Genomic DNA, 24,567 nt, shown 5'->3' with positions numbered 1-24,567 from the left:
TGCGGTGTATCCATGCGATGCAGTTGTATCAAGACACTGAGAGCAACGAAGCACTGACACCTGTTACAACGTGGATGAGCCTTGGAATCGCTGCACAGAGCAAAGGAAGCCAGGCACGGCAAACCACGTACTGCGTGGCTCCACGCCCACGGAATGTCCCAAGTAGACAGGTTCGTAGAGAGAGAAGTGGGCGGGGCGGGACGGGAGGTGGAAAGGATTGGGAGGTAAGGGGCTTCTGCGGGAGGGAGAGATGTCCTGGAATTAGGTAGCGGTGGTGGTTGCGCACAGTGAGTGCAGTATAATAAAATCACTGCATTGCACATTCTAAAACGGTGAATTTTACAAATTAAATGTGTCACAATATTTCAATTATGTTAACAATGAGGTGCTAAGTATTAGGAAGTCTGCCCATGAGGTCGAGGTATGCAAACTCATTTTATCGTGACTGAAAGGTAACTAAATGTTGTCACACAACGCGGCATCAACAACCATGCATCTGCTAACTGTCAACTAACGTCACTGATTATTATTCATCTTATAATAATCATGTGCTAAACCTATGGGGCAGAAAAGGCACACATGAAGATCTTGTACTTCTTCCCATCAATAATTTCTGGTAGTCGTTAACTACAGAGAATACAAGCATGCCACACTAGTAATTGACTTAGTTCTTGTACATGCTTCACGGTCCAACCGTCTTTCGAAATCTCATGGTCTGTTTGGTTTTATGGTGATCTCAGAATTTGCTGAATTAAGCAGTAAGCATTTAAAAATACCAAACAGAATTATTAAGTACATTATGAAAAAATTTAAATGATGCATTTTGTCTCAAATAGAAAAAAAGCCCCCCTGTAAAAGTGAAGGAATGCAAGCAGCCCTCGACAACCAGCAGAGGGATAACCAGAGTCCACAGAGTTGACCTTGAAATACACAGGGGTGGGCAAAAGGAGGCGTGCAGTTGTTCACATGGAAAATGATACAATAACCCATCAATGTGTCCTGCATTCTCACAGCTGGTAACCCTACTCCCGCCCCATGTGTATGCAGAGTCAAATCCACGGCAGCGTCCCTGGAGGGGAGGCAGAACACAAGCCGCGGACAGAAAAGAAGTCCCAGATCCCAGGGACAACTGTTTCCGAGCAATTAACGTCAAAGCCTGTTCTGGTTACGTTCCTTGATCCTCAAGGATAAAGAAAGAATTATCCTTGCGGTCACCCACAAAGAGCAAAACGCAAGGGTGACGGCAGACCCCTCCGCAGGGACATTAATCACAACAGGAAGCCGACGCCTGCAGAGTTCTGGAGAAAACAGGCCCCAGGAAAACACTCTGCCTCCCAAGTTGTCAGCCACGTATCACACAGGCAACGAACGTTCTCGGGCCTGAAGGAAGCCGAGGAAGGGGCAAGCCGAGTCCTTCCGGGAAAATCCACATGCCCACAAAACCGAGCAGAAAACCCAAAGGGAAAACTCAGGGACGGAGAAGCACAGGAACTGCGCTCCCGGTGCGCAAGGACCATGCTTGGAGAGTGAGGCGCTGCGCCACGCCCAGGGGCTTGGGGTCAGAGACAAGGGCAGGAGCACCACGGGCGGAGCCGAGGTAAAGACAGGGAAGCAACGAAAGCCAGGAAGAGGCCGGGAGGTCGGCAAGCTAATTCCTTCATTTCTCATTACAAAGAGTCAAGGGGAATAGGAATTTACCACAAGAAACAGTCGTTTCTTAACTGATTCCTAAGCACTTAGTGATTTTCATAACCTCTTTTTTCTTAATGTTAGGGGGTTTTGTTAGGAACTGCTTTCTCTTGTGATCGTTTAGTTTCTTCCCTTCAGCTTCTTCTTCCTCTGATACATCTGAATGAAACGAAATATAAGCATTTTAATGCCACAGATAGTATGATCCTATCCTCCTAAAAAATGCCTTCTTTGAGCCCTGGCTGGCATAGCTCAGTGGATTGAATGCGGGCTGTGAACCAAAGCATCGCAGGTTCGATTCCCAGTCAGGGCATATGCCTGGGTTGCAGGCCACGGCCCCCAGCAACTGCACATTGATGTTTCTCTCTCTTTCTTTCTCTCCCTCCCTTCCCTCTCTAAAAATAAATAAATAAAATCTTAAAAAAAAAAAAAGCCTTCTTTGCCCTGGCTGGTGTGGCTCAGTGACTGAGCGCCAACCTGCTGAACTGAAAGGCTGCAGGTTCCATTCCCAGTCAGGGTGCATGCCTGGGTTGCGGGCCAGATCCCCAAATGGGAGTGAGAGGCCGCTGATTCTCCCTCCCTCCCTCCGTCTCTATGTTTCTCTCCCTCTTTCTCCCTCCCTTCTCCTCTCTCTAAAAATAAATATATTTTTTTAAAAATTCCTTCTTTCTCTGTGTGTGTCATCTGTCTACTGACCCACCCACTCTCTCTGCAGAGGGGTACAGAGAAGCGCCCAGGACCCAGGGGTGGGGGAGGGGCAGAACCCGCTTCCCTCCTTGCACTGCTCTATTGGTTGACTGTTTAGTAGTGAACACATGTAACATTCACTGGATAAAATGCAGTCACTCATTTGAAAACATCAAAGCTAGACCGGAGAAATGCTAACAGAAACACAGAATAGCAATACAAAAACAGGATGAAGACAAACACATTACAAGGAACAAAGAGGCATCTTTCATGTTGATTTCAGGTTCGGCTCACCAAGGAAACATAATTCAATGGTCACTCTACCTAACAACACAGCTTTGACGTATTTGAAGCTAAAATAGACAGAACGCCATGAAAATCGGGCGAAAACCAAGCATATGGGCAGACAGATGTGAACACGCCTACCTCCGAAATCGGCCTTTGTGGAGGTGACAAAACTGAGTGAGCATGCATATTATTTAAATAACACAATTAAAAAACATGGCCGAATAGACATATACAGAATTTTGTGTGGAGCAAACAGAATATACATTTTTTTTTCAAATACACCAAACATGCTAAGAAATAGGAATGTTCGTTAGGTTAAGAAACCTCAACTGATTTCCCCACTCCACCCCCCCCCCCAAAAAAATCCACACAGAGGCAAAACAAACACCAGCTGGCACACAGACCACACTCACTGACCGTCAGAAGACACTCACAACACAAGCATCCGATGTCTGAGCTCCCCAGGAAGTGCCGCGGTCCCAGGAAGGAACACAGCTCGGGGTGTCAGACCATCGGTTCAAACTCCAGTCGGGGCTCTCACCAGAGTTTTGTAACTTTGGAAAGGCCCTTAGCCTCCCTAAGCCTCAGTTCCCTCATTGCGAAGCAGGGATAAGACAAGACTCTTCCCCCGTGGGTTTTGCAAAAATTAAACTCAAGAACTGTGAGTGCCTGCCTTGAGGAAGCCTGTTAACTAGGTCTCTCCAAAAAGCGGGGATGCAAAAGATCATGGCTGATATCAATGGACAAATCCAGGGCAGTAAACTGAGGCACGGAAGGGGGGGCAACTCAGAGTGTAGCCACCACATCTTGATGCACTCCCCCCACCCACTTTCTAGATTCTCTGCCTGTCCCCCACGCACTCTTACCGTGACAGCTCACGCAGGCGGTGCAGTGGCCGTCGCTGTCCAAGTAGTGGTCCTGCGGACACTGCTTCTTGCAGTCAGATGACGCCTGCGGACACTGCTTCTGTGGGGACAGCCCTGGGAAAGGAAGCAGAGACGCTGCAGGCCAGGCCACCTTGGCAAACTCCGAGGGGCCACCACCTCCACTTCTCATCCCTGAAGCCCTTCCCAGCAACACCCCTGAACCCCAAACACGTCGTCGGTGCAACCCTCGTGTTATAGGCGGAGGCACTGATGCCCGAGGTGGTCTGGCAGGCAGCGGAAGCAGCGTGGCGTGGGGAGAAGAGCTGGGCTGGGGTTCCAGGGCTGCCGCAGGCCAACTGGGCAGCCTTGGGCAAGTGACCAAGACCTCGTGGGCACTAGTAAGTTGACAAAAGGATGCGCGGCCCAGGGCTGTCGGAAGGAGGAAAGGGGTTGTGAAGACAGCAGTCCTAGGCACACGGCAAGCGCTGCTCATTCCTGGGGTCGTGCTGGGCGGTAAGAACTGGGGAGCCCTGGGCCCTAGACTTTGAGGGGCCTAGTCCAATTTGACGGAGAGGATCGCAGACCACCCGGCTGCTCCTGAATCCGACCACACAGGATTGGGGCGGGGAGAGGCACGATGCTGAGACCAAATTCCTGGGGCAAACAGGTAGGAGGCGCCCTGCTAGTCCACAGGGCGTTCACGTGCTCTAGCGCGGCTCTGCGTCCGCCTCGCACTAGCGGCTTCCCAACCAGCACGTGACCCAGGCAGGCCAATCAGAGTACTTCTTCCTTTAGGGTGGGCACATGACCCCCACAGGCCAATCAGAGTACTTCAACGCTCTGATCCAGGAAGCGGGGCTGATTGGGTTATGGGGACCGTGATCCACGCTAGCTAATGAACCCCATCACTGAGAGTTTTGCAAAAACTGCCAGGAAGAGCCTCTCTCGACTGTCGGATCCCCCATTGAAAGGGCAGTTTGGGCCCAGAGCTGCCCTGTCTCGGCCGCTGCAGTGTGGGCAGGGTCTCCCTGGGAAGGAGGTGACTCAGAGGCCGGTCAAGGATACAGACGCAGGGCAATGGGCTCCTGATGAGATCGTTCAAACCCGAATTTATGGCGCCATGGATTTTTCCCTTATTGAGTCAATTATGTCTCGTGTGTCTTGTTTGGGTCTGAGTGAGTTAGGGTTCTGCTAGTGACAACCGAAAGACTGTAGACCAGACGTTTTCAACATTTCTGTGCCCGCCCCGAGGCATTCTGGGGAAGCCTGTGGACGCTGCTGAGAATGAGGTTTTTGAATGCAAAAAAATAAAGTAAAATTCAAGGCTCGGAGTAACTTATTTGGCAGGGGATCTTCCCCACTCAACTCCCATTCCCGGAGCACCACCTGGGCGGCGCCCGCACTGATTCTGAGATTGAGGAAGATGAGGACCCTGCTCCCACGGAGCTTGCACTCTAGCCTGGATTACAGAGGACCCCATAGAGGAAGGAATTAGTAAGCTGGTTTCCAATGTGGATACAACTCTGAAGAAAAGAAAGGAGCTGCGGGGAGTGGAGAGTAAGCCCTGCAGAGCGTGGTCCAGTGGCCTCGGCCCCCCCGCCGGAGGCTGGAGGGTGGAGCCTTCCGGGCAGAGGGCACCGTCAGTGCAGAGGCCTGGGGAGGAGCAGGCTTGGCTTGTGCAGAGACTAGAAAGGCCACAGACGCTGGAGCAGAGGGAGCAAAAGAGTTAGGAGTGTTTGCTCATTTCTCTTTTCTCCCTTTCCCATTTTCCACAGAGATCTTCACCCCTGAGCATGACTTGCATCATCAGGAGCAAAAACGGTACAAAGGGGCTCCCGAGTGGCGGCGCGCTTATCCAAGCGGCGACCTTTCACTCTGTAGGGCGATGTCCAACCAACTGAGCGGCACCAGTCAGGGCTCCCTGTGGCTCAGCTTCGAGGTGGCTAGGCAACCCAGCCCCAGCAGCTCTGGCCCCAGAAACTCCTGAGTCTGGGCCACCCACTCCCACACTGTCCCCTCCCCGCTTCAGCCCTGTGCTTCCACCACTTGGAGCCACACCCAGTTCTTGAGTGGCCCATCCTTGATAACTCCAGGTCTTAGCATCTTCTATGTCCTCTGACCAAAGCACACCGCCTTCCCCACCTTGGCCTGGCACCATCCTGCTCACCCTGAGGTCTCCTTGAGATGCCAACTCCTCAAGGAAGCCCCCCTGTGCACTCCAGCCAGCTCAGGTCCCCCTGGGCATGTGTTCCCACGGTCCCCAGCAGCACTGCCCTTGGGTCTGACAGCCCATTGCAACAGACGGATTTGGGAAGGGCTTCCCAGCCCACGGGCTGTGGTTCCTGGGGAATGGCACCCATCCCAGCCCTCCCCCCCAGCAGCGGTCCAGGGCAGTCCTGGCTTCGGGGAACCAGAGCAGAGGTAAACATCTGGACTTATCTGGGCCACCAGATGCTTTCTCCTTGGCTTTGGAATTGGGGCTGAAAGATGTTTGTCTGATGATTCTCCTGCTTCCCTGAAGAACTGCAGATATGGAGGGGAAGTGCGGGCCGGCCAAACTTGGCCAAGGGCAGACAGGGCAGGAGGGCCTCCTCCTCCTCTGTCCTGCTCACAGCCCTTGGAGACACCCTGGGCTCCGGACACTGGGTGGGATGCACTCACCTGGCCCCAAACAAACCACGCTGTCCACTGAACATCTGGCCTGGCTTCACAGGGTCCCCCCACACCTGGGTGGGCCTCGCACCTCTGCAGGGAGGCTCCACCCTGTGGACAGTGAGTCTGGGCACGAGCTCGGAGGGTGGTCCGAGAAGCAGGGCACAGAACAGTGAGGGGCTTGGGTCCCCCTCTGGGACACTCTGCTGCCTCTTGAACGCAGCGCCTCGGTGGTCAGCACCAGATAGGACCGAGGAGCCATGGCTCCGAGTTAGATGGCCACGTTTGAGCCACATCCTAGCATGTGACTATGGACAAATCCCTGAACCTCACCATGTCCTAGTTCCCTTTCTGGGTTTCCTATCGGGTTCAGGGAGCTACTGTGTAGGTAAAGGGTTCAGCACCGTGGCTGGCACAGAGCATGCTCATCAGTGTAAATCATTGCCATTGCCAGTGGGAAGCAGTGAGCAAGCTCCCCATCACTGAGGGTGTGTAAGCAGAGGATCAGCTGCCGAGGATGTTCAGATGGGCATTGGAGGCCTGGGGCAGAGGAGGACTTCGATGACACCTGCGCGTCTCAGTTTCAAAGGTCTCCCTGTTTCCTTCCTTCACCAACCCCCGCCCCCGCACAAACCCTGCCGCACAGCTGAGCGCTGATTGCAGAGGGCGGGCAAAATGTCAGAAATTTCCCCAAGAGACCGAGGAAGGGGTTTTTGCGGGTTTTTGGTTTTTCCTCCCTTGCCTGCCCGGAAGCACAGGGTCAATAAAACTCCACCAAAATGCCCCGCCCACAAGAAGTACTCAGCCACTGCCAGGCACTAGGCCCCCAAGAAGCAGCGTGGCAGACGGGGGGAGCCCCTCTTCCTGAGCCACAGTGTCTACGTGGAGGGAGCCTGGGCCCGGGGTGTGACCCCCTCTGTCCAGGCCCCACCAGGGTGGGGTCAGGGGGCTGCAGGGCGTGGGAGGGATCTGAGGAGACGGCAGGAGGGCCAGCCAGGCGGCCGAGTTAGCGAGTGGGTGACAGTGTGGGTGGGTGGGCAGGCAGGTACATGGGTGGCTGGCTGGCAGGCACCGAGGCCCCTAAACAAAAATATACAGGGACCCACTCGATATATACTTCAAGGCCAACACCAACCCGCAAAACAAACGCCAGAAAGGCTAATACAGTTCTACTCTTTCTCCTACGATGACTCCTCCAAACAACTTTGGAAACAGAAAATACCAAACTCCCAGGGTCCTTTGTTGGCCTGAGCACAGGCTCTGTCGGCCCTCGTGGTGTAAGAGCAGCTTGACCGGAACTCCTGCCCAGCAACGGCCATGCACCCTGAATGTGCATGGTGGTCCGTCACCGCCCTGCAGACAGCAAAGCCGAGGCCAAGGGGACGGGCGCCCAGGCAGTCGGGGGTGTAGACAGCCCAGACTCTGGGGCCACGGGGCCCTGGGCTCCAGCCCTAGCCAGTTCTGCCATTTCCCAGCTCGTGACCTTGGGCAACTTACTTAACCTTGCAGCACCCCGAAAGCCTCATCTGCAAAATGGGAATAACAAAGGACAAGCGTGAGCACCTGCCGAGACGATGCGGTTCCTGGGAAGGTCTCAGGTTACAGTACCTACAGTGCCTGTTCCATAAGGGGCGGCTATTGATTTAAAACAACTCGCAGCGGGGTGGTCTTCAGAACCTTTAGTCAACACGACAGTGGTGATGCTGGCTCCCCGACCCCCCCCCTTTGCCCCAGCCCCAGCACCCCCACTCACCCACAGGGCAGCGGAAACAGCACCTCCTGGCAGCCACATCATAGTAGAGGTTGAGGTTTCCAGCACAGGCGTCCGTGGGGACTTGACCCTGGAAGGTAGGACAAACTGGTGAGGCCCAATGGGCCCCAGGCACCCACCCTCCCTCCAGCCCCCCCAGGTCCCAGGAAGCCGGGTCTCAAGCTCAGGCCTGAGCCCAAGCCTCACGGCCCAGAAGAGAAATCAGAATGGAAACGTGCACAGAATGGAAACCTGATTTCACGTCTCCTTGAACTGGCTCCGGCCCTCCACAACCCAGGCCAAACACCTGGGAGGCTCCCTGGCTCTCTCCTTCGCTCATGCTCACATCCAGCCCATCAGAGAAGTCCTCCCAGCCCCCCGGCCCACTTTCCTGCCTGGTGCCAGCCCCACCCCTGCTCCCCTGGATTAATTCAGTTGCCTCCCACCTGCCCTCTGACACAGGTCCACACGAGAATTCCTGCTAGACATGTGTGTTAGATTCCATGTTGGTACATGGTGCGAAGTAGGGCCAAGACTCACTTTGTGCAGGAATATGTGTTTTTCACACGCATGTTTCCAGGGCTCTTTGAAAACTAAGACCCTTTGCAGGACGGGGTTTGACAGAGGAACGTCTCAGCTGAGACCCTCCAGAAGGAGGTTGGTCCTTCCTGGTAGAACCGAAGGGGGGCACGCAGCAGGTTTCTGGGCAGGCCCATAACAAGAGCTCCAGGGAGGGAGAGTGGGGGGATGGGAGGAGGGGGACAGGAGGGAGCTGCCCAATCCCCCACAACCTATAGCCACCCAGGTGGTGTCTGACAGGCAGGCGGTGGCTACTTACGGGTTGCATGGAGTAAGGCTTTCTTAGTTTGAGGGAGAGAGCAGAACCATTTACCATCCCCCCAACACACCCCACCCCGGTGGCAGCCTGTCTGGTCTAAGGGGCTTCTCTCCACTGGAGGGAACAGGGGAAATTAACACGCTTTTCTGTAATGGACAGAGAGCCCCAAGGAGGCCTGCATGGCCGGGAGGGGGTGGATGCACGGCGTGTGCACTCTTTCTGTGCACACCCGCAACGTCACTGTATAAATCTGAAATAGTAGATACAACCTGACATTTGCACACCACCGGTCACGTGGCACTGTCCTCGCCCACACACACCCAGCCTCCTCCCTCCAGCAGGAGCTCGTTCTTCCGAAGCACACTGGGGGCCTCTGGGGGCCTCTCCAGGAGCGGCGCCCCGCCCGGCAGCCCCGTCCTCCCTGGCCCGAAGCACCTCGCTAAGCAAGCCTGGAAGGCTATGGGTTGGGGGAACCAGGGGTATGAGGGTTCAGCCTTGCTGGGCCTGCTGAGTGTGGGGAAATTTCTGGGCCGCTGGCCTGGGTTTTCCCCCGCTGGCCCGCCTGCTCATCTCCTTGAGTGTGATGGACTCCCCGGGGCCCAGGGGACACACGAGGGGAGGCTGGCTGCCTGCCCTTCTCCTCCTGCCGCCACGCCCTGGGTCAGCGGAGGGGTGGGGGGTGCAGAGGAGAGCAGAGAACCCACGGCACTATGCACCACCCCTCCCCTCTGCACCAGTCACACACCTCCTCTTCTGTGCCACCCCCAGGCCCGTGGGGCCAGATCCCCAGCCCACGTCACAGGTGAGAGAGCTGCAGCACAGAGAGGTGCAGACGCCTGCTCAAGGTCACACAGCAGCTACGTGCAGAGAGGACATTGGAGCCTCGCTGTATCTCCAGTTCTCTCCCCGTCTCTGGGTCCCATATTTAAAATAACGTTCTGAGAAGGACAAACTCTATTTGTGGTCTTTCTACCAAAACGCCATAATCTGAACCGAATCATAAAGAAACATCAGATAAAGCCCCCCCGGGGGCCTTTCTACAAAACAACTGGCCTGGGCTCTTTAAAAATGCCAGTGCGTGAAAGATGAAGAAGAGCTTTGGAATGTTCTAGAATAAAGGGGACTGAAGAGACAGGAGGCCTGAATGTGAGGTGTGACTGGACCCCGGACGGAGATGAAAGGCGGGTACTGCTGTAAAGGAGAATACTGAGATGCTGATGAAATCGGAATGTGGGCTTTAGATCTGATTATGTTCTACTGATGTTGAACGCCTGAAGCTGATAACTCGATGTCAGAGATGCCCTCGTTGGAGAAGAATCACGCTGAAGTGTTTAGAGGTGAAGGATCAAAATGCCTGCAACTAACTTGGAAATGGATCGGTAAAACAAAACAGAAGTAATACTAATGTGTGCATACAAAACGAGAGAGAAATAAAGCCAATTGTACAAAACCGCCCAGCACCTGCAACAGGAGACCGCAGCTCGACAGTCCGTGTACGTGCATGGCTTGCCACCAGGGGGCGCCGTCTTCCTGCTGTGGGGAGGGGCTTGGGTTCTCAGCCTGAATGTCTGGCTGTAGCCCATCAGAGCCCCACCGGCGGGGGTAGTAGAGGACTGGGGGGGTCTCCGTTTCCACATGGGGCTTATGGGGGAAGGGGCTGGCCCCCTAATCTGATGGAAGTGCCAGACCCCAGCTCCCCAGAATTCCCAGAGATATAGGTGGGGTCCAGGTGGGGGTACCACTCCGCCTCACCCCCCACCAAAACCCCACCCACAGGCCAGAGGCCCCCAGGCAGCTGTGGCTGGCCTTCTCTGTCAGAGACACCGGGGAATTTTTTTTTTTTTTGCCTATGATGTCATCGGTTTACAGGCACCCAGAAAATGGGGTCAATGCAGTGTGCACGTGGTGTAGGAGACACGACAGTTGGTGTTGACCCGCAGCCCCACGAGGCCCTATTGTCACGGAAGCTAACCTTGGGGGTGGGGGTGGAAGACCAGCCCACGGTCACACTGTGTGCTGGGTCAGGATCTGAGTCCAGGGCAGCTGACTCCTGACCGCTACAGGAGTTCACCAAGCACCTAGTGTGTGCCAGAGAGCTGAACGGGCCCCGAATGCCCTCCGGGAACGTCGCTGCCGTGGGGGAGGCCACCGCACCTGCCCAGGGCATTCCTAGCCCGTAAGTAGAAAGAGGTGGCGTCAGGGGACCGCAGCTTCCTCCTTCCAGCGCTGCCTGTGGCCCCCCAAAGCTGGCCCCGCCTGATGCCCCAGGCACGGCCCTCGCCCCGCACCGTCCCCTTGGTCACTCTCTCTGCCACCTCTCCCGTTGTCCCCACTGTCCCCCACTGCCCCCCACTGCCCACTCACACGGGCCCTTCACCTCCCCAGCTCCTGGCAGAGAAGGCAGCCACAGCCTCAGCACCTACAGCAGCCCCCAGAGGTCTGACCTCCTGAAGTTCAAGGACCCCACCAACTTCCACTGGCCACAGGCCCAGACCCGGGGTGGGCCATCAAGTCCTGCTGCCCCTGGGGGAGGCGGAGGCAGCGCTGGGCTGCTCTCTGGCCACGGCCTGGGAGGGAAGGGGGATCCAAATGGGGAGAGTGGGAGGGGGAAGCCCGAGGGCCGGAAGGGGGGCTTTTGGGTGGGGTTCCCCAGCAGGTTCAAGGCGGGACACAGCGTCCGTGGGGTTACGAGCTGTGCAGCCCAAGGCCTGCGGCCCAGCCTTCGCGGCATCTAGATAAAGAGAGAGTGGCCTGAAACCTTCCCATGTCTAGGCCTGTCTGTTTTCAGGTTGGTGTGGCGTCCCCTACAAAACCCGGTAAAAGTCACCTTCAGAAAGCCCCGCCTGGTCTCTGCTACAGAAGAGAGCTGGGCCACACACACAGGAGCTGAGAGTCTAGAGCTGGGGGAGAGGGGTGGGGTGGGGGTGGTGGGGGTGGAAGAGTATGACCAAATACAAAATACACGAAGGGGCCAGAGCTGGGCGGAGCTGGGAGGTACGCCCCAGCCCCACTCTGGGGGAACCCCTGCCTCTATTACTCAGGCTGAGGTACCTGGGCCAGCAGCCCGGGTAGCCCCAGGGAACTTGTTCAGAGTGCAGAGTCCTGGTCCCCACCCTACTAAACACCCCATTTTATAGGTGGGAAACTAAGCACCGAGAGGTTAAGAAGCTTGCCTGAGCCCCGCGGCCGAGCAGCGTGAGAGCCGGGATTCAGCCCAGGCCGTCCCACTCGGGCTCTTACCCTCGGGGCTCGGCATCACCGGTCCTGTCTAGCCTCCGGGTCCACCTTCCAGTCCACCGCTCTCCCGCACCCTCCGCCCGCTGGGCTTGGCCGCAGCCGTGCACGGGTCTCCTCACACCCACCCTGTCCCCACAGACCACTCCCAGCACAGACGCCAGAAGGTTCTTTTCCAAACACAGATCTGGGCTCCTCCCCAAGACACTCAGATGGCCTCAACTCAACTATGAACAAAGCCCAAAGTCCCAACAATGGTCTGAGAGACTCTGCCCCCCCTGACCTTGGCCCGTCTGGCCCAGGCATCCTCTGGCACCCTCTCCCATCAGCCTACCTCCCAATGTCACTCACACCCACACCCTCCCTCCAGCAGCCCTGCACATGCCGGTCCTCTGACCACCCCAGGCAGGCCCCTCCCCCATGCAGAACACCCCAACTCCTCCTTCAGCCCTCACTTGTGCATGCCACTTCCTCGGGGGCCCCCCCTACCTGATCACCCCTGGCCAGGTCAGGTCTCGGCAGGTGAAAACCAAAATGTGGGCAGGGCTGGGTGCTCGCTGGAGCCTCAGGGGAAGATCCATTTCCTCCTGGTTTAGACCAAGGTGCTGCCTCTTTGCTGCCAACTAAAGTCATTTCCAGCTTCTCCAGGCTGCCATGGTGCCCGGCTCTCCCATTGCTTGGCTCACGGCCCCCTCGATCCGCCTGCAAAGCCCGCCGCAGTGGGCCGAGTCCTGCCGTACCTCTGTCTTCCTCCGTGTCACCTCTCCCTAACACAGCCGGGAAAGGCTCTCCACTTGCAAGGACTCCTGTGAGGACAGCGGGTCCACTCGGGTAATCCAGTCTCACTTACCACCTCCAAGTCCATCCCCTAAATCCCACCTGCAAAGCCCCCTTTGTCACGCAAGGTGACATATCCACAGCTTCCAGGGATTAGGACATGAACATTCTAAGGGGCCGTTATTCTGAGGTCCACAGCCTGGCATGTTAAGTGACCACGAGGCTGGGCTTTGACGTCTCCTAGTCTGGGGGTGGGGGGGGCTCTGCACCCCGCTCTCTACCCTGAGGGCTCACCTGAGCTCCAGGCCAAGAGATCACTGAAATTGAAGTCACCCCCCTCCCTGATCGGAAACACACCCACAGGCTCACAGTCTGTCCCTGCCCACGTGCAGGCTGTCACACCTACACGCAGGAGCTACAGGCAGAGCTCCCCCCCCCCCCCCCCCCCCCCCGCCGGGTCCTACCTCTGACCTCCAGAGAGCTGGGGAAGGGGCGGGGCTCTGCACGGCCCCATGTGGCCCAGCGTCCAGGGACTGGAGAGAAAACCCAAAGACAGTGGACACAGAAACAGCCACAGCGAAGGGCCCCGGGAGCCCCCGGCCGGAGGGAGCCCCGGGAGCAGGCGAGCACCTTCTCCGGGACGGAGTTCCCAGGAACACAGGGGCCATCCTCACGGGGCACCCCCCCCCCGGCGGGAGGACAGAAGGGGGTGAGAAGGGGCCTGTGGTGTGCAGAATGGTGCCTGTCCCAAGAGGCCCACGTCCTCCTCCCCGGAACCTGTGACTGTGTCCCCCGAGGTGCCAAAGGGGAATTAAGGTTGCAGATGAAGTTAAGGGTGCTAATCAGCGGCCTTGAGACAGGTAAGTGATCCTGGATTACCCAGGTCCTTAAAAATGCCATCACAAGGATCCTTAACAATGCAAGAGAGAGACAGAAGCGTCTGTTGGACAGTCGGAGAGAGACACGTGGCACCAACAAGAGAGGGGTCAGAAGGAGGCCGTGCAGCTGGCGTGAAGGCGGAGGTAGGGGCCACGGGCCAGGCTGCAGGTGGCTTCCAGCAGCTGGAAAGGGCAGGGATTGGGCTCCCCTGAGGCCTCCAGAGAGGAGGGCAGCCTGCCCGGGCCTTCACTCCGGCCCAGAGACAACCATCTGAACTTAGGAACCGAAAGAGACCCGTCTATGTTGTGTGAAGCCACTGAGTTCACGGTAGCGACAGCCACAATAGAAAACAGCGCCGCACTGAGAAGACAAGGAGTGAACCCAAGTCCCTTCCCACACACATTCCTCAGAGCACCCAGCTGCCGGGCAAGGTGCTCGGGAACACACAGAGGCCAATTCGGGGCACTTTCTAGACAGTTCCACGTAACGAAGTCGGCTCCCCGAACAGGCATGTGGGAGACGCTAAGCAGAATCCGTAGGATGAATGAATGAAAGAGAACCTCAAAGATGAGGTCAGAAAAATACGTGAGTCACTAACTTATCTGCAAAGCTGCAAAGCTGCAAAGCAGATAAGTGGAGAAAAGGAACTAACTTGGGGGATTCGTGAGGGCTTCCTGGAGGAGGAGCACTTCCGTTTATTCCGGAAGGGTGGGGGAGATCCTGATAGGAGGAAATGCAGGGAGGGCATCCCAGGCAGAAGTCACCGTGGATGGGGAGGTGCAGAGGCGGGAGAGACCAGGGCTGTGGCGGAACACGCAGGGGCCTGGCGTGCCAGCCGGGGGCCGGGGAGGGGGGTGCGGGGGGAGCTGAAAGAGGACCATCCCAGACTCGGGGCCAGGCAGTCCACCCATGGCTGTCATCTCCCACAAGGCGTTCCAGCGAAGGCTACTTCTGCAGGACGTCAACAAGTGACCAGCAAAACAAAAACAAAATACAAAGCATCACTGGATTCCAGGGGAGAGGTTTTCTGGACATCTGGGGCCTCCCCGTGTCCTTGTGCGCCCTCACTTGCTCTCTGGTTCCCCAAGGAAAGGTTGGGGGCAGAGGGACAGGAGGTTTCCCACACGGACTTGGCCACAGAGCCCTTTTCTCAGGGAACTACTATTCCCTGGAAATGCCTTTGGCGCCCGCCCCTGGTTGCAGAGCAGCCAGTAGGACAGGGGATGGGTGGATGGGGAGCAGTAAATCGGCATGCCCTAGGCCTGGCCTGGCCTTGAGTCCAAAGTCTGCAACTCCTCACTCCTCACCTCCCACTGATGTCCCTCCTGCCCACAGAAACCCCCTGGGCCAGATCGTAGCCTTCCTGAAGGTTCTGGGGTTGCAGCAAGCATCTGACCCTGGGGGGCCTCTTCCCCCACCAACCCGGCTGGAGGTGAGAACGGGCCCCCGCGGGCTCCCGCAGACCTGGGGCAGCTCTCCACACAGTCCTGGCCCCACTGTCCTCTGTGTCTCTCTCCCCAGGCCGCCGCCCTGGAGGGCAAGCCCTACGCCTGGTGCACCTTCACGCTGCACTCGTAATGCCTCGCACACAGCAGGCACTTAATAACGGTTTTGTGCCCAAAGCACTTCTCGGCACTTTTCACGTATTAGCCCGTGGGACTCTTCGCACAGCCCCGCAAGGTAGCTGCCGTCACTGCCCCCGGTCTGTGGATGGGGAAACCGAGGCACAGAGAAGTGACTTAACTCGCCCAGGAGCACCGTGCGGTGTCAGAAGCAGCGTGCACACGTGGCAGGGTGGCCCAAAGCCCGGGGTGAACGAACCAAGATGCTCCACTGTCTCCTCAGAACAAGGCTTGACAGGCAGGGGGCCAGGCTCAGCAAGAAGAGCTGCGGGGGCGGGATCAGGGCCCCTACCGAGGGCCACGCCCTAACCCCTGCACCTGGTGGGCAGGAAAAGTAAGGGTGCACCTTATGCATGCGCCCCCTTACATGTACACCTGTGTACAGGTATACAGGGTAGTACCCGAAATACCTCGTATCTGTTCTTGTGTTTCGTAATTATTTGTTACATAAAATTTCTTGTAGCATAATATGTTCGCAAATAGATGCTAAAATTCCTTTCTAACACACACACAAAAACAAATATCTAAATATAAATAAATAAATCACTGAATTAAAAAATTAAAACAAGCCCTGGCTGGCATTGTAGCTCAGTGGATTGAGCATGGGCTGCGAACCAAAGTGTCGCAGGTTCGATTCCCAGTCAGGGTACATGCCTGGGTTGCAGGCCATGACCCCCAGCAACTGCACATTGATGTTTCTCTCTCTCTCTCTATCTCCTTCCCTTCCCTCTCTAAAAATAAATAAATAAAATATTTTTAAAAATTAAAAATTAAAACAAAAGGTGTTTTTCCTGAAAGTCTGGACCAAAATCTGGGTGCGCATCAAACAGGGGAGCGCCCCATACACAGCAAAATACGCTGTGTCCTCATCCCCAGCAAGGGGGGCTGTGCCGATGGGGTTCCATGTAGGATTTTGAGGTAAGATTCCCCTGGATCCCCCAGGCAGGCCCAGGGTCACCACTGGGGGGTCTTAAAGAGAGAGGCAGGAGGGGCGGAGTCAGAGAAGGGGATGGGACAGCCCAGCAGAGGTTCCTTCGGAGGCCAGGGGCCCAGGACGGCAGGCCACCTCCAAAAGCTGCCACAGCCAAGGGGACGGTCCCCCCTGGAGCCCCCCAGGGGGGGAACCTGGCCTGCCCACCAGTTTTGGACTTCCAACCCCCAGAGCTCCAAGACGGCGGATCTGAGATCTTTTGCTGCCGCCACTGGGGAAAGCGAACAGGAAATGCAAGCGGGATGCATGGATGGTCCTACCTCTGGGCTGGAGCGGATCGAGACAATGTAGCGGCCAAGAGAACGCGGCGTCCTGGGCTACATCACAGGAGGGAGGGGCTCCAGCGAGGGAGGCGGGGCGGCCCCTCGGCCCTGGCCCAGGCAGCCCCAGGAATGCCGCAGTCGCCCCTGGGACCAGGGCCCCAGATGTGGGGCCCCCACCTCTGGGTGGGGTCTTCTCGCCTCCTGCACTTGCACCCAGCCCGTCAGCAGGTCCTGTGGACTCGGCTTCCAAGTTTATTCCCGGTCCCACTTGCCCCTCCCCTGGACACGACCTCGGCCTGGCTTCCTGCTCCCCCGAGCCGCCCCGGCCCCTGCAAACGGAGGAATGCCACACTGTGTCACGTGACGTCACTGCCCTTCCAAAACCGGCCCGCCGCAGAGGTCCCTGATATCTCTTACTTCCCTGTCACCTTCCCTGTCACACCCCACGTCACCCACTCCGCTGCAGCCACACGGGCCTCCTTCCTGTCCTCCCAGCTCTGGCGCCCGGAGGCCAGGCGCTCTCCTGCTCACGTGCCACCAGCTCGGGCTCCCTCCTTCTGTTCCCGAGAGTGTCCTGCCTCCTGGAGGCCCCCCTCTTTTCCCTGCCCGGGGTGGCCACTGTCTCTGTCACACTAGCGCGTTGTAGCCACCTCCACAAGCAACATAGCACGCCTCGGTCTGCCGGCGCTAGAACGGAAGGGCTCCCCGGAAGCAGAGGCTGTCTGGGCTGGGCCTAGCTGTCCCTGAGCATCCGGAACATTCCCTGGCGCACAGTGGTGCTCGGTCAGTGTTTGTGGAATGCACGGATTGGTGAGAACACGCGCGGAGCTCGTGCCGCGTGAGGAGGACGTGCAGGAGGCCCTGGGGCATGTGCTCGGCCGGGAGACCTCAGGGGGTGCAGCGTGGGAGCCTTCACGTTGCTGGGAGGCAGTGCCAAGGAAGGTGCTTCCAGAACCAGGACCGAGGGGCAGAAGCGTGGAGGAGACAGATTTCAGTGCCTCCCAAAGACCATCTGCACGTGAGCGCTGGCCGGGGACAGCATCAGCGGCCTTCGGAGGGAGAGAGCGCCCAGTCACCGGAGGCGTGCAAGCAGAGGCGGCGTGACTACCTGGAACAGCCTGCAACAAAAGTCCCTGGGGCCGTGCCTGCCACGGGGCCGTTGTCCCTGTGAGGTTTTCTGAATGCGTGAATAAATGCACGAGTGAATGAATACACGATTACTTGGATGAATGTCCCCAGAGGCCTAGGCACGCTGAGTAAGTGGCCTGAGTGGCACGTGAAAAGTCCCTTCCCACCGCGAGGCCACTGAGAACGCCTCGTGGTTTCTGACCATAGGCAGCGAAGATTCCGGAACCAGGTCTTGCTACCCCCAGCCTGACAGCCCGCTGGGGGAGGTGGGAGGAGAGAGAGGCACCGGGTGGCCGGCCCCGCCCAGAGCTACCTCTTGGGCGTCTTGTCCGTGAGGTCTGGGGCTCGGGTCCTGCTCTGACCCCCACCAGGGACCTGAGACTGTGAGCAAGGCCCTCCCCCGCCTCTTGGCCTCGTCGGCCTTGCCTGCACGCTGCGACCAGAATTCCAGATGTGCCCCCACCTCGGGGTCGGTGCACAGGCCCCACGGAGCCGGGCCTCGCCGGCTCCAGCTCGGCGAGGCCCCGGCTCGGCTGCACTAACCGTCTCGGCTGCACTAACCGTCTGTGCACAGGGCTGCCGAGCCCCCGGGCGCTCCCAGGCCCAGACGCCAACATCCCGGGGCTCATGCTCCTTCTGACAGCGTTCCTGAGGTGAAGGGAGGGGGGTGAGGAAGGTGCATGCGGGCCTAAGGATGAATCACAACGAACTCAAGAAACAAGTCTAGGTCAGATATGAGTGGGAGCGCCAGCAGACTTACAGTAAACGCTGCCCTCCTCCCAGCACTGGCTGCTCTCAAGCTGAGTAATGGGCCCCCCCACTCCCCACCACGCTCGCCTTGCTGTTCCAGCCTCGTGGAGGGAGAGGAGGCCTGGACTCAGGCTCACCCCACTCACCCCTCCCCTTCTTCCCATCAGGGGTCCCCTCTAGAGGGCCCCCTCATCCAGATGGGCCTCCTCCTCCATGCAGGATGTGGAACCTGGAGCACCCCCTTTCCAAAAAGAAGCAGAAAGTCTTCCCAGTGCCCTCGCCAGGAAAACCCCACCAGGAGCACGGCCCCCCGATGGGGTGAGTCGCTAGCTCAAGTCTGGACGCCCTGGTGGGTGGCGTGACACACCAAGTTATTTATCCACAGCAACGAGGTATCCATGAGAACCTTCCCCAGCAGGAGCGCCCGCTGGCTCTGGGCAGAGAGGTCTGTCTGCGGCTGGCGGGCGGGCGGGCAAGGGAGCTGGAAGTGGGGCTCTGGGGGTGGAAGCGAGGCTTGCCTGCAGCCCCGGTCTGTCCTGGAAAGTGGCTGGCGGGACTTCTGGGTGGGCAGAGCTCTGCGGAAGACCTCCGGCCTCCCTCCCCTGCCCGCTCCCTCCGGGCCGGCGCGGGCATGGGAACAGGGCAGGCCGGCAGGGCTCACGGCAGGGAACTCTTCTCTCGGGCTTTGCACCTGGGTCACGTCACCACAACCGCTCCTGGGAAGACTGTGGTGTGAGGCCGGCTCCCTTTCTCAGAAGGTGACACACAGCAGGAAAGCATTCAGCCCCCGGCGTGCGACCACAAAAAAAAAAAAAAAAAATGACGCTGTCTTGTAAAATCAGACAATGATGAAAAATAGATTTAAATTTCAAGCCCTGATTTGTCTCTTTATAGAGAACTTCCCAGATCTTGAGTGGGGCCACAGAAGTGGGGGAGGGCATGAAGGGTCAGGCAGAGGGGGTGCAGGTCTGGACACGCAGCCCCTGCCCCACAGGCACCCCACTCCCGGCAAAAAGGGACCTAGTGTCGGAGCCCACGAGGGACACTCCATCTCTCTAGTAGGCGGGAAATGCAAATTAAGACAAGGATACGCGGCCCTTTTCACAGATCACATTGACAAAATTAAAACCCCTCTGATAAGATCAAAAGTCGGTTAGGATGTGGGGAAGTCGCTACCCTCACGCTGCCCATGGAGGGTGAGCGGCCAGCCCCGCACGGGGAGGCAGCCCCACCCGCCCCCGAACGGGCAGGCATCTTCCCCCCGCGCCGCCGCGCTCTCCACGTTCCTGCTTCTGCAGGAAGGGGGCGCACCCGGCCCCGGCGCCCATGCCGGGCTGTGCCTCGCGTTAGCAACCGGACAGAAAACAACAGCTGGAACCTTATCCCCATCCTGCAGGGATGTGAAGGAACTACAGACGCCCCCCGCAGGTCGGAATTCTACGCCGCCTTTTCAAAGACCCGCGGCGGCTCTGTAAGTTCCGGCGGGGAAAGCATCCCCAAGCGTGCTGGGGGCGCTGTAAAAGCCGGACGAAGAGCTGGGTGTCCCCGCGGTGCTGCGTATGGGAAACGCTACAGATTTCTGAGGAACCGAAGCAACGGTGGCAGTTACATCTCAGAACGAATCAGGATGAGGCGATGCCCAAAGATTGCCCTTGTTTGTAGAGTTTCAATTTCTTGCTTAGAGGACATATTTACATATTCCTTGTGTAATGAAACATCGTTCAAAGAGGGGTGTCGCTCTATAGAGAGGAAGCACATGAGCTCCAACCACCAAATACTAGCAAAGCCCCCTGAGTCCCCCTCTCACGTTTCTTCCTCCCTTTATCCCCCCAAGACCTGGGTGCCCCAAGCGCTCACCTCCCCCGGGGGCTTGGAGGGCTGGGGGTGGCGGTAGGGGGCTTCTAGTGTAGCCAGAGTCTCTGTCCTATTACTACACCATCTGCAGCCCCTTCTGCCCTCTGTTGGGAGGGGGGTGTCTCACATTGCCCCAATGAAGAGGGATGGGGTCACCTGCTTGTCCCCCTTTTCCCACCCACACCCTCCTTCCTGTGCCTCAGCCTACCCAACTACTCTCTACCCCCTGACCCAGGGTTCAAAAGAATATTGCTGATTCCCTCCTTCCCTCCCTAGACTTTCTTCAGCCAGTGGCCAGTTTAGGGACCGGGGCGGTGTAGCAGGGAGAGCCCCAACCCCAACCCCTCCTCGCCAAGGGAAGGCCCCGCCTGGCCTGCCCAGACCCCGGGGGACCTCACCTGATCTGCCCAGGACCCCCATCCACAAACAGCCCCGACGTCTCCTGCAGGCAGTCCCCTGAGCTCAGTGAGGGATAACTAGGTGAAATATCCTTGTTTCTGCCAGCGCGGGGGCAGGCGCCCCGCCAGCCAGCCAGCCAGCCAGCCACCCTCCCACCTAGAACACTTGCATTTTCTGATCCCCCACCCCCGCTTGTCACCTGCGCCCCCTCACTCCAGCTGAGCGAGGAATGAGGCAGGGGTGTCCCTGTCCTTCCCCGCATCCCACGTGCCCCACACTCCCCAGGGCTCAGGGCAGTGGTGGGAAGGAGGGGGGTCTGGGCCGCTGGCCTCCCCAGCGCCGCCCCCCCCCGACGCCCCCTTACCTGTGGGAAGGCTCGGAGCGCCCCCAGGAGCAGCAGCAGCAGCGCCAGCACAGCGCGGAGGGCGCACATCCCCGCGGTGGAGGGCTGGGCGCGTCGCTGCTCGGTTCGGCCAGGCAGCCCGCCGCCGGCAGACGGGCCCGCGCACCTCGCGGGTGAATTCAGCCTCGACTCTTCCCTCTCTCTGCCTCCCGGAGGGAGGCGCAGCGGTTAACCCAGAACTGCTTCAAAGAATGGACCGCTGGCAGCTGAAGAAAAAAAAAAGAGGGGACAGACACGTGCAGAGATGACTCAGAACAAGTCACACACCCCTTTTGCTCTTTGAATGGCGCGCCCTGGATTTGGCCGAAGGGGTAGGCTGTCCCCAGTTACAGGAGACGGAACGGGGGGCAGGCAGGGCAGCTCCCACCCCTGGAGGGAGGCATTCACAGGAGCCTGAGAGCCTCCAGCTGGTCCCGAGGGTCAAGGAAAAGCAAAACCCGAGCAGGTCCTTGCTCCTGGCACTCTGACCCACTCAGACCTCCTGACCTGCTCTGCAGATGGTTTGGGAGAGACACTGGGGCAGGAAGACTGCAGAGGCCACCGCCCATCACTCACCCCCATTCATATAGTTTCACCGTAAGGTGCATCAGTCAGATGGACGAGAGAAGAATGGGGGGGGGTGAGGGGATAAAAGGATGGATAGAGGGGTGAGTGGTTGGATGGGTAGATGGGTGGGGGGCTGGGGGGATGTATGGATAAATGGGTGGGTGGGTGTATGGATGGGTGGCTAGTGGATGGGCGGTTGAGTGAATGGGTGGGTGGGTGAGTGGAGAGGTGGTGGATGGATGGATGAGTGGGTGGATGGATGGATGGGTGGCTAGGTGTATGGATGGGTGGTTAGTGTTTGGGTGGTTGAGTGAATGGGTGGGTGGATTGATAGATGGATGGGGCAGGTGGGTGGATAGATGAATGGATGGGTGGGTGAATGGATAGGTGGTGGATGGATGAATGGGTGGTGGATGGGTTAGGTGGTGGATAGATGGGTGGTGGGTGGGTAGGTAGATGGATGAATGGATAGGTGGTGGGTGGATGGATGGATGGGCGGGTGGCTGGGGCGGGTGGGCAAGTGAGGGGATGACAAGCGGGGGAGTGGGCAGACAGTCGAACACACAGGCGGCCTGACTATTGGAGGGACTGATGGAGAAAAGGAGGGAACATTTGGTCATCAATTCACAGGTGTTTCCCTGCCCCCTGGAGTTCCCTGCCTGGAGTGGGAGGCCACTGGCCACAACCTGGAAGAAAGACACCGTACACGCCCCGCTGGAATCCGGGTCTCGTCGGCAGCGGGAGGACTCTCCCCCCCAGCGCTTCTCTGTCCCGTGGCCTGCCTGCGCCTTTCACCCTGTACTCGGTACACGCTCCCCGGGGGCCCGGGAGGCTGCAGGCCAGGGGCTCACTTGCTGGTCTTGTGCTCCTTTTGTCCAGGTGTGTAGAAGCGGAGGCTCAGAAACAGGCAGCCGGTCTCCGGCGCTCTGATGGCTGTGCCTGTGCCCGGCGAGGCCCAGGGACCCTCAGGACTGTGCGCCTCAGTCTGTCCTGCACGGTGTCCTGCCAGGCCCCCGTCCGGTCAACCCGGCCCGTTGGTGGTTGTCACCCACCAGGGCCCTCCCAGCCACCTCTCTGGACCCAACCCTGCCCTGCCCCACACCCTCCTTGAGCTCCTGCATTCCACTCGGAGAAACGGCCCCAGGTGGCTGCCCTCCCAGGACACCCACTTCTGGACTCTGCCCTGGGGGCACCGGGCCTGAGATGTTGGGCTGGGACTGTGTTTTTTGCTTTGTTTTTTGTTTTTGTTTTTTTCAATTTAGAGAGAGGGGAAGGTTGGGAGAGAGAGAGAGAGAGAAACATCCATGCGAAAGAGAAACATCAATCGGTTGCCTTTTGCACACACCCCAAGTGGGGACCCACAACCCAGGCATGTGCCCTGACTGGGAATTGAACCAGTGACCTATCGCCTTGTGGGATGGCGCCCAAACCACTAAGCCACGCTGTCCAGGGTGAGCTGGCACTGTCTTGAACAATGAAGTAAGTGATGATGGCAGTGACCCTGCCTGGTGTTTACAGAACCAGGCGGGAGCAGGGGCAACCCAGGATGCCCGCTGCCCAGTCCAGAACTTTCCACCGTAGAACGGCCGGCGCTCTGAAAAAATGTGTACTCGTCCAGTGTGGACGCACCACCAGACGGCATCTGGATGGCCGACACCAGGGAAAATACAAACAAGCACCAATTACACGGTTTAAAAGTTCCATCTTTCTAGCAATTGAAGAGATGCAAATTAAAACAATCTTTGATCCTGTTAAGACATTAAATCATCAGGGTGTTTTTTTTTCCGCTTTATAGAAACAACTCTGGTAAAATCCCACCCCGAAGTGGGACGTGCGCTCACACTTTGCTGGTAAATTACAACCCTTTTCAGAAAGCAACCGGCGGTTCTTAGCAAAGTCCCCTTGACCACCCACAAAACTAAGTGTTTACGACTCATGGCTCAGTGATCCACCCCAGAAAAGAAAAACTAAGGAAGACGTTCAACTGGAAAAAGAAAACTATAAACACAGTAATGTTTCCTAAAGTATTATTTATATATTTTTGGAAAACACCCCAAGAATCCCAATGACAGAGAACAGTTAAGTGAAAAGTGGTGTGTCCCTTTAATGGAATACCACACACCCACTACAAATGGTCTTTATAACAAGGGCACAGGTCCCTCCCTTCTGCCCCCCTCCCCCCACAGGCTTCTTCTAAAGGGGACACTCGCCTAGGCCCCCTCCACTTAGAACCCTTGCACAAGAGTGGTGGGGGCGGGGAGGCCGAGGTTAGGGTTCTCATCACGTGAAAAATCATAGTATTTACTTTTTTCCCCTCACCTGGGGACATTTTTTGATCTCTTTTAGAGAGAGGAAGGAAGAGAGAAAGAGAAACATGGATGAGAAAAAAACATTGATCGGTTACCTCTTGTAAGCCCCAGCCGGGGTTTGAACCCACAACCTACGCGTGTGCCCCGACTGGGAATCAAACCCGCAGCCTTTTGGTGTACTGGACTACGTTCCAACCAACTGAGCCACACCGGTCAGGGTGTAGAGCATCGGCTTAATGGCAATAATAACAGAGGCCTTTGAGGGCTTACGTTTTGCTACGCGTTTCCAGCCATCGGCTTCTTCCACCCTCAGGGAAACTCCCTGGAGAAGAACCTACTTTGGGTCCACTCTGCAGGTAGGACGCTGAGGCCCGGAGCAGCGGCTCCACCAGGCTCCCTAGAGCCAGTGGTGGTACTCAGGGCCCTCCCTGGCCTCACTTCAGTTCCAGCCCTTCCCCCGCTCCAGCCCCGCGCCCCCCTGCCCCCTGCACGTCTCTGCCCACACGGGTCCTCCGCAGAGACTCCCGTTTGTCATCACAACCTGCCCCAGCGCCACCTCCTCTTTGCTGCCTTCCTGGCACTGTCCCCCGCCCCTCCTGCCCCCGCCGCCTTCCCAGTCAGAAAGGCGAAATGTTTCGGTGG

The 24,567-nt window shown here is 57.7% G+C and overlaps 1 protein-coding gene across 1 annotated transcript in view; it reads right to left on the bottom strand.

The window, feature by feature from the left end:
* Positions 1 to 12,026, bottom strand: part of TNFRSF8 (TNF receptor superfamily member 8) — a 44,138-nt gene extending 32,112 nt beyond the window's left edge. The window contains exons 1-4 of the mRNA XM_036025111.1: positions 12,011 to 12,026; positions 9,091 to 9,227; positions 7,936 to 8,023; positions 3,531 to 3,644 (exon numbers count right to left, since the gene is read on the bottom strand). Of these exons, the coding sequence (XP_035881004.1) occupies positions 3,531 to 3,644; positions 7,936 to 8,023; positions 9,091 to 9,227; positions 12,011 to 12,026 (355 nt within the window). The remainder of the gene's footprint in view (positions 1 to 3,530; positions 3,645 to 7,935; positions 8,024 to 9,090; positions 9,228 to 12,010) is intronic.
* Between the last annotated feature and the right edge of the window lie 12,541 nt (positions 12,027 to 24,567).

The sequence above is a fragment of the Phyllostomus discolor genome, chromosome 5 (genome assembly GCF_004126475.2).
Source record: "Phyllostomus discolor isolate MPI-MPIP mPhyDis1 chromosome 5, mPhyDis1.pri.v3, whole genome shotgun sequence".
Lineage (NCBI taxonomy): Eukaryota > Metazoa > Chordata > Mammalia > Chiroptera > Phyllostomidae > Phyllostomus > Phyllostomus discolor.
Note: the sequence above shows the minus strand (reverse complement) of the source record. Positions and strands in the feature narration are given on the sequence as shown.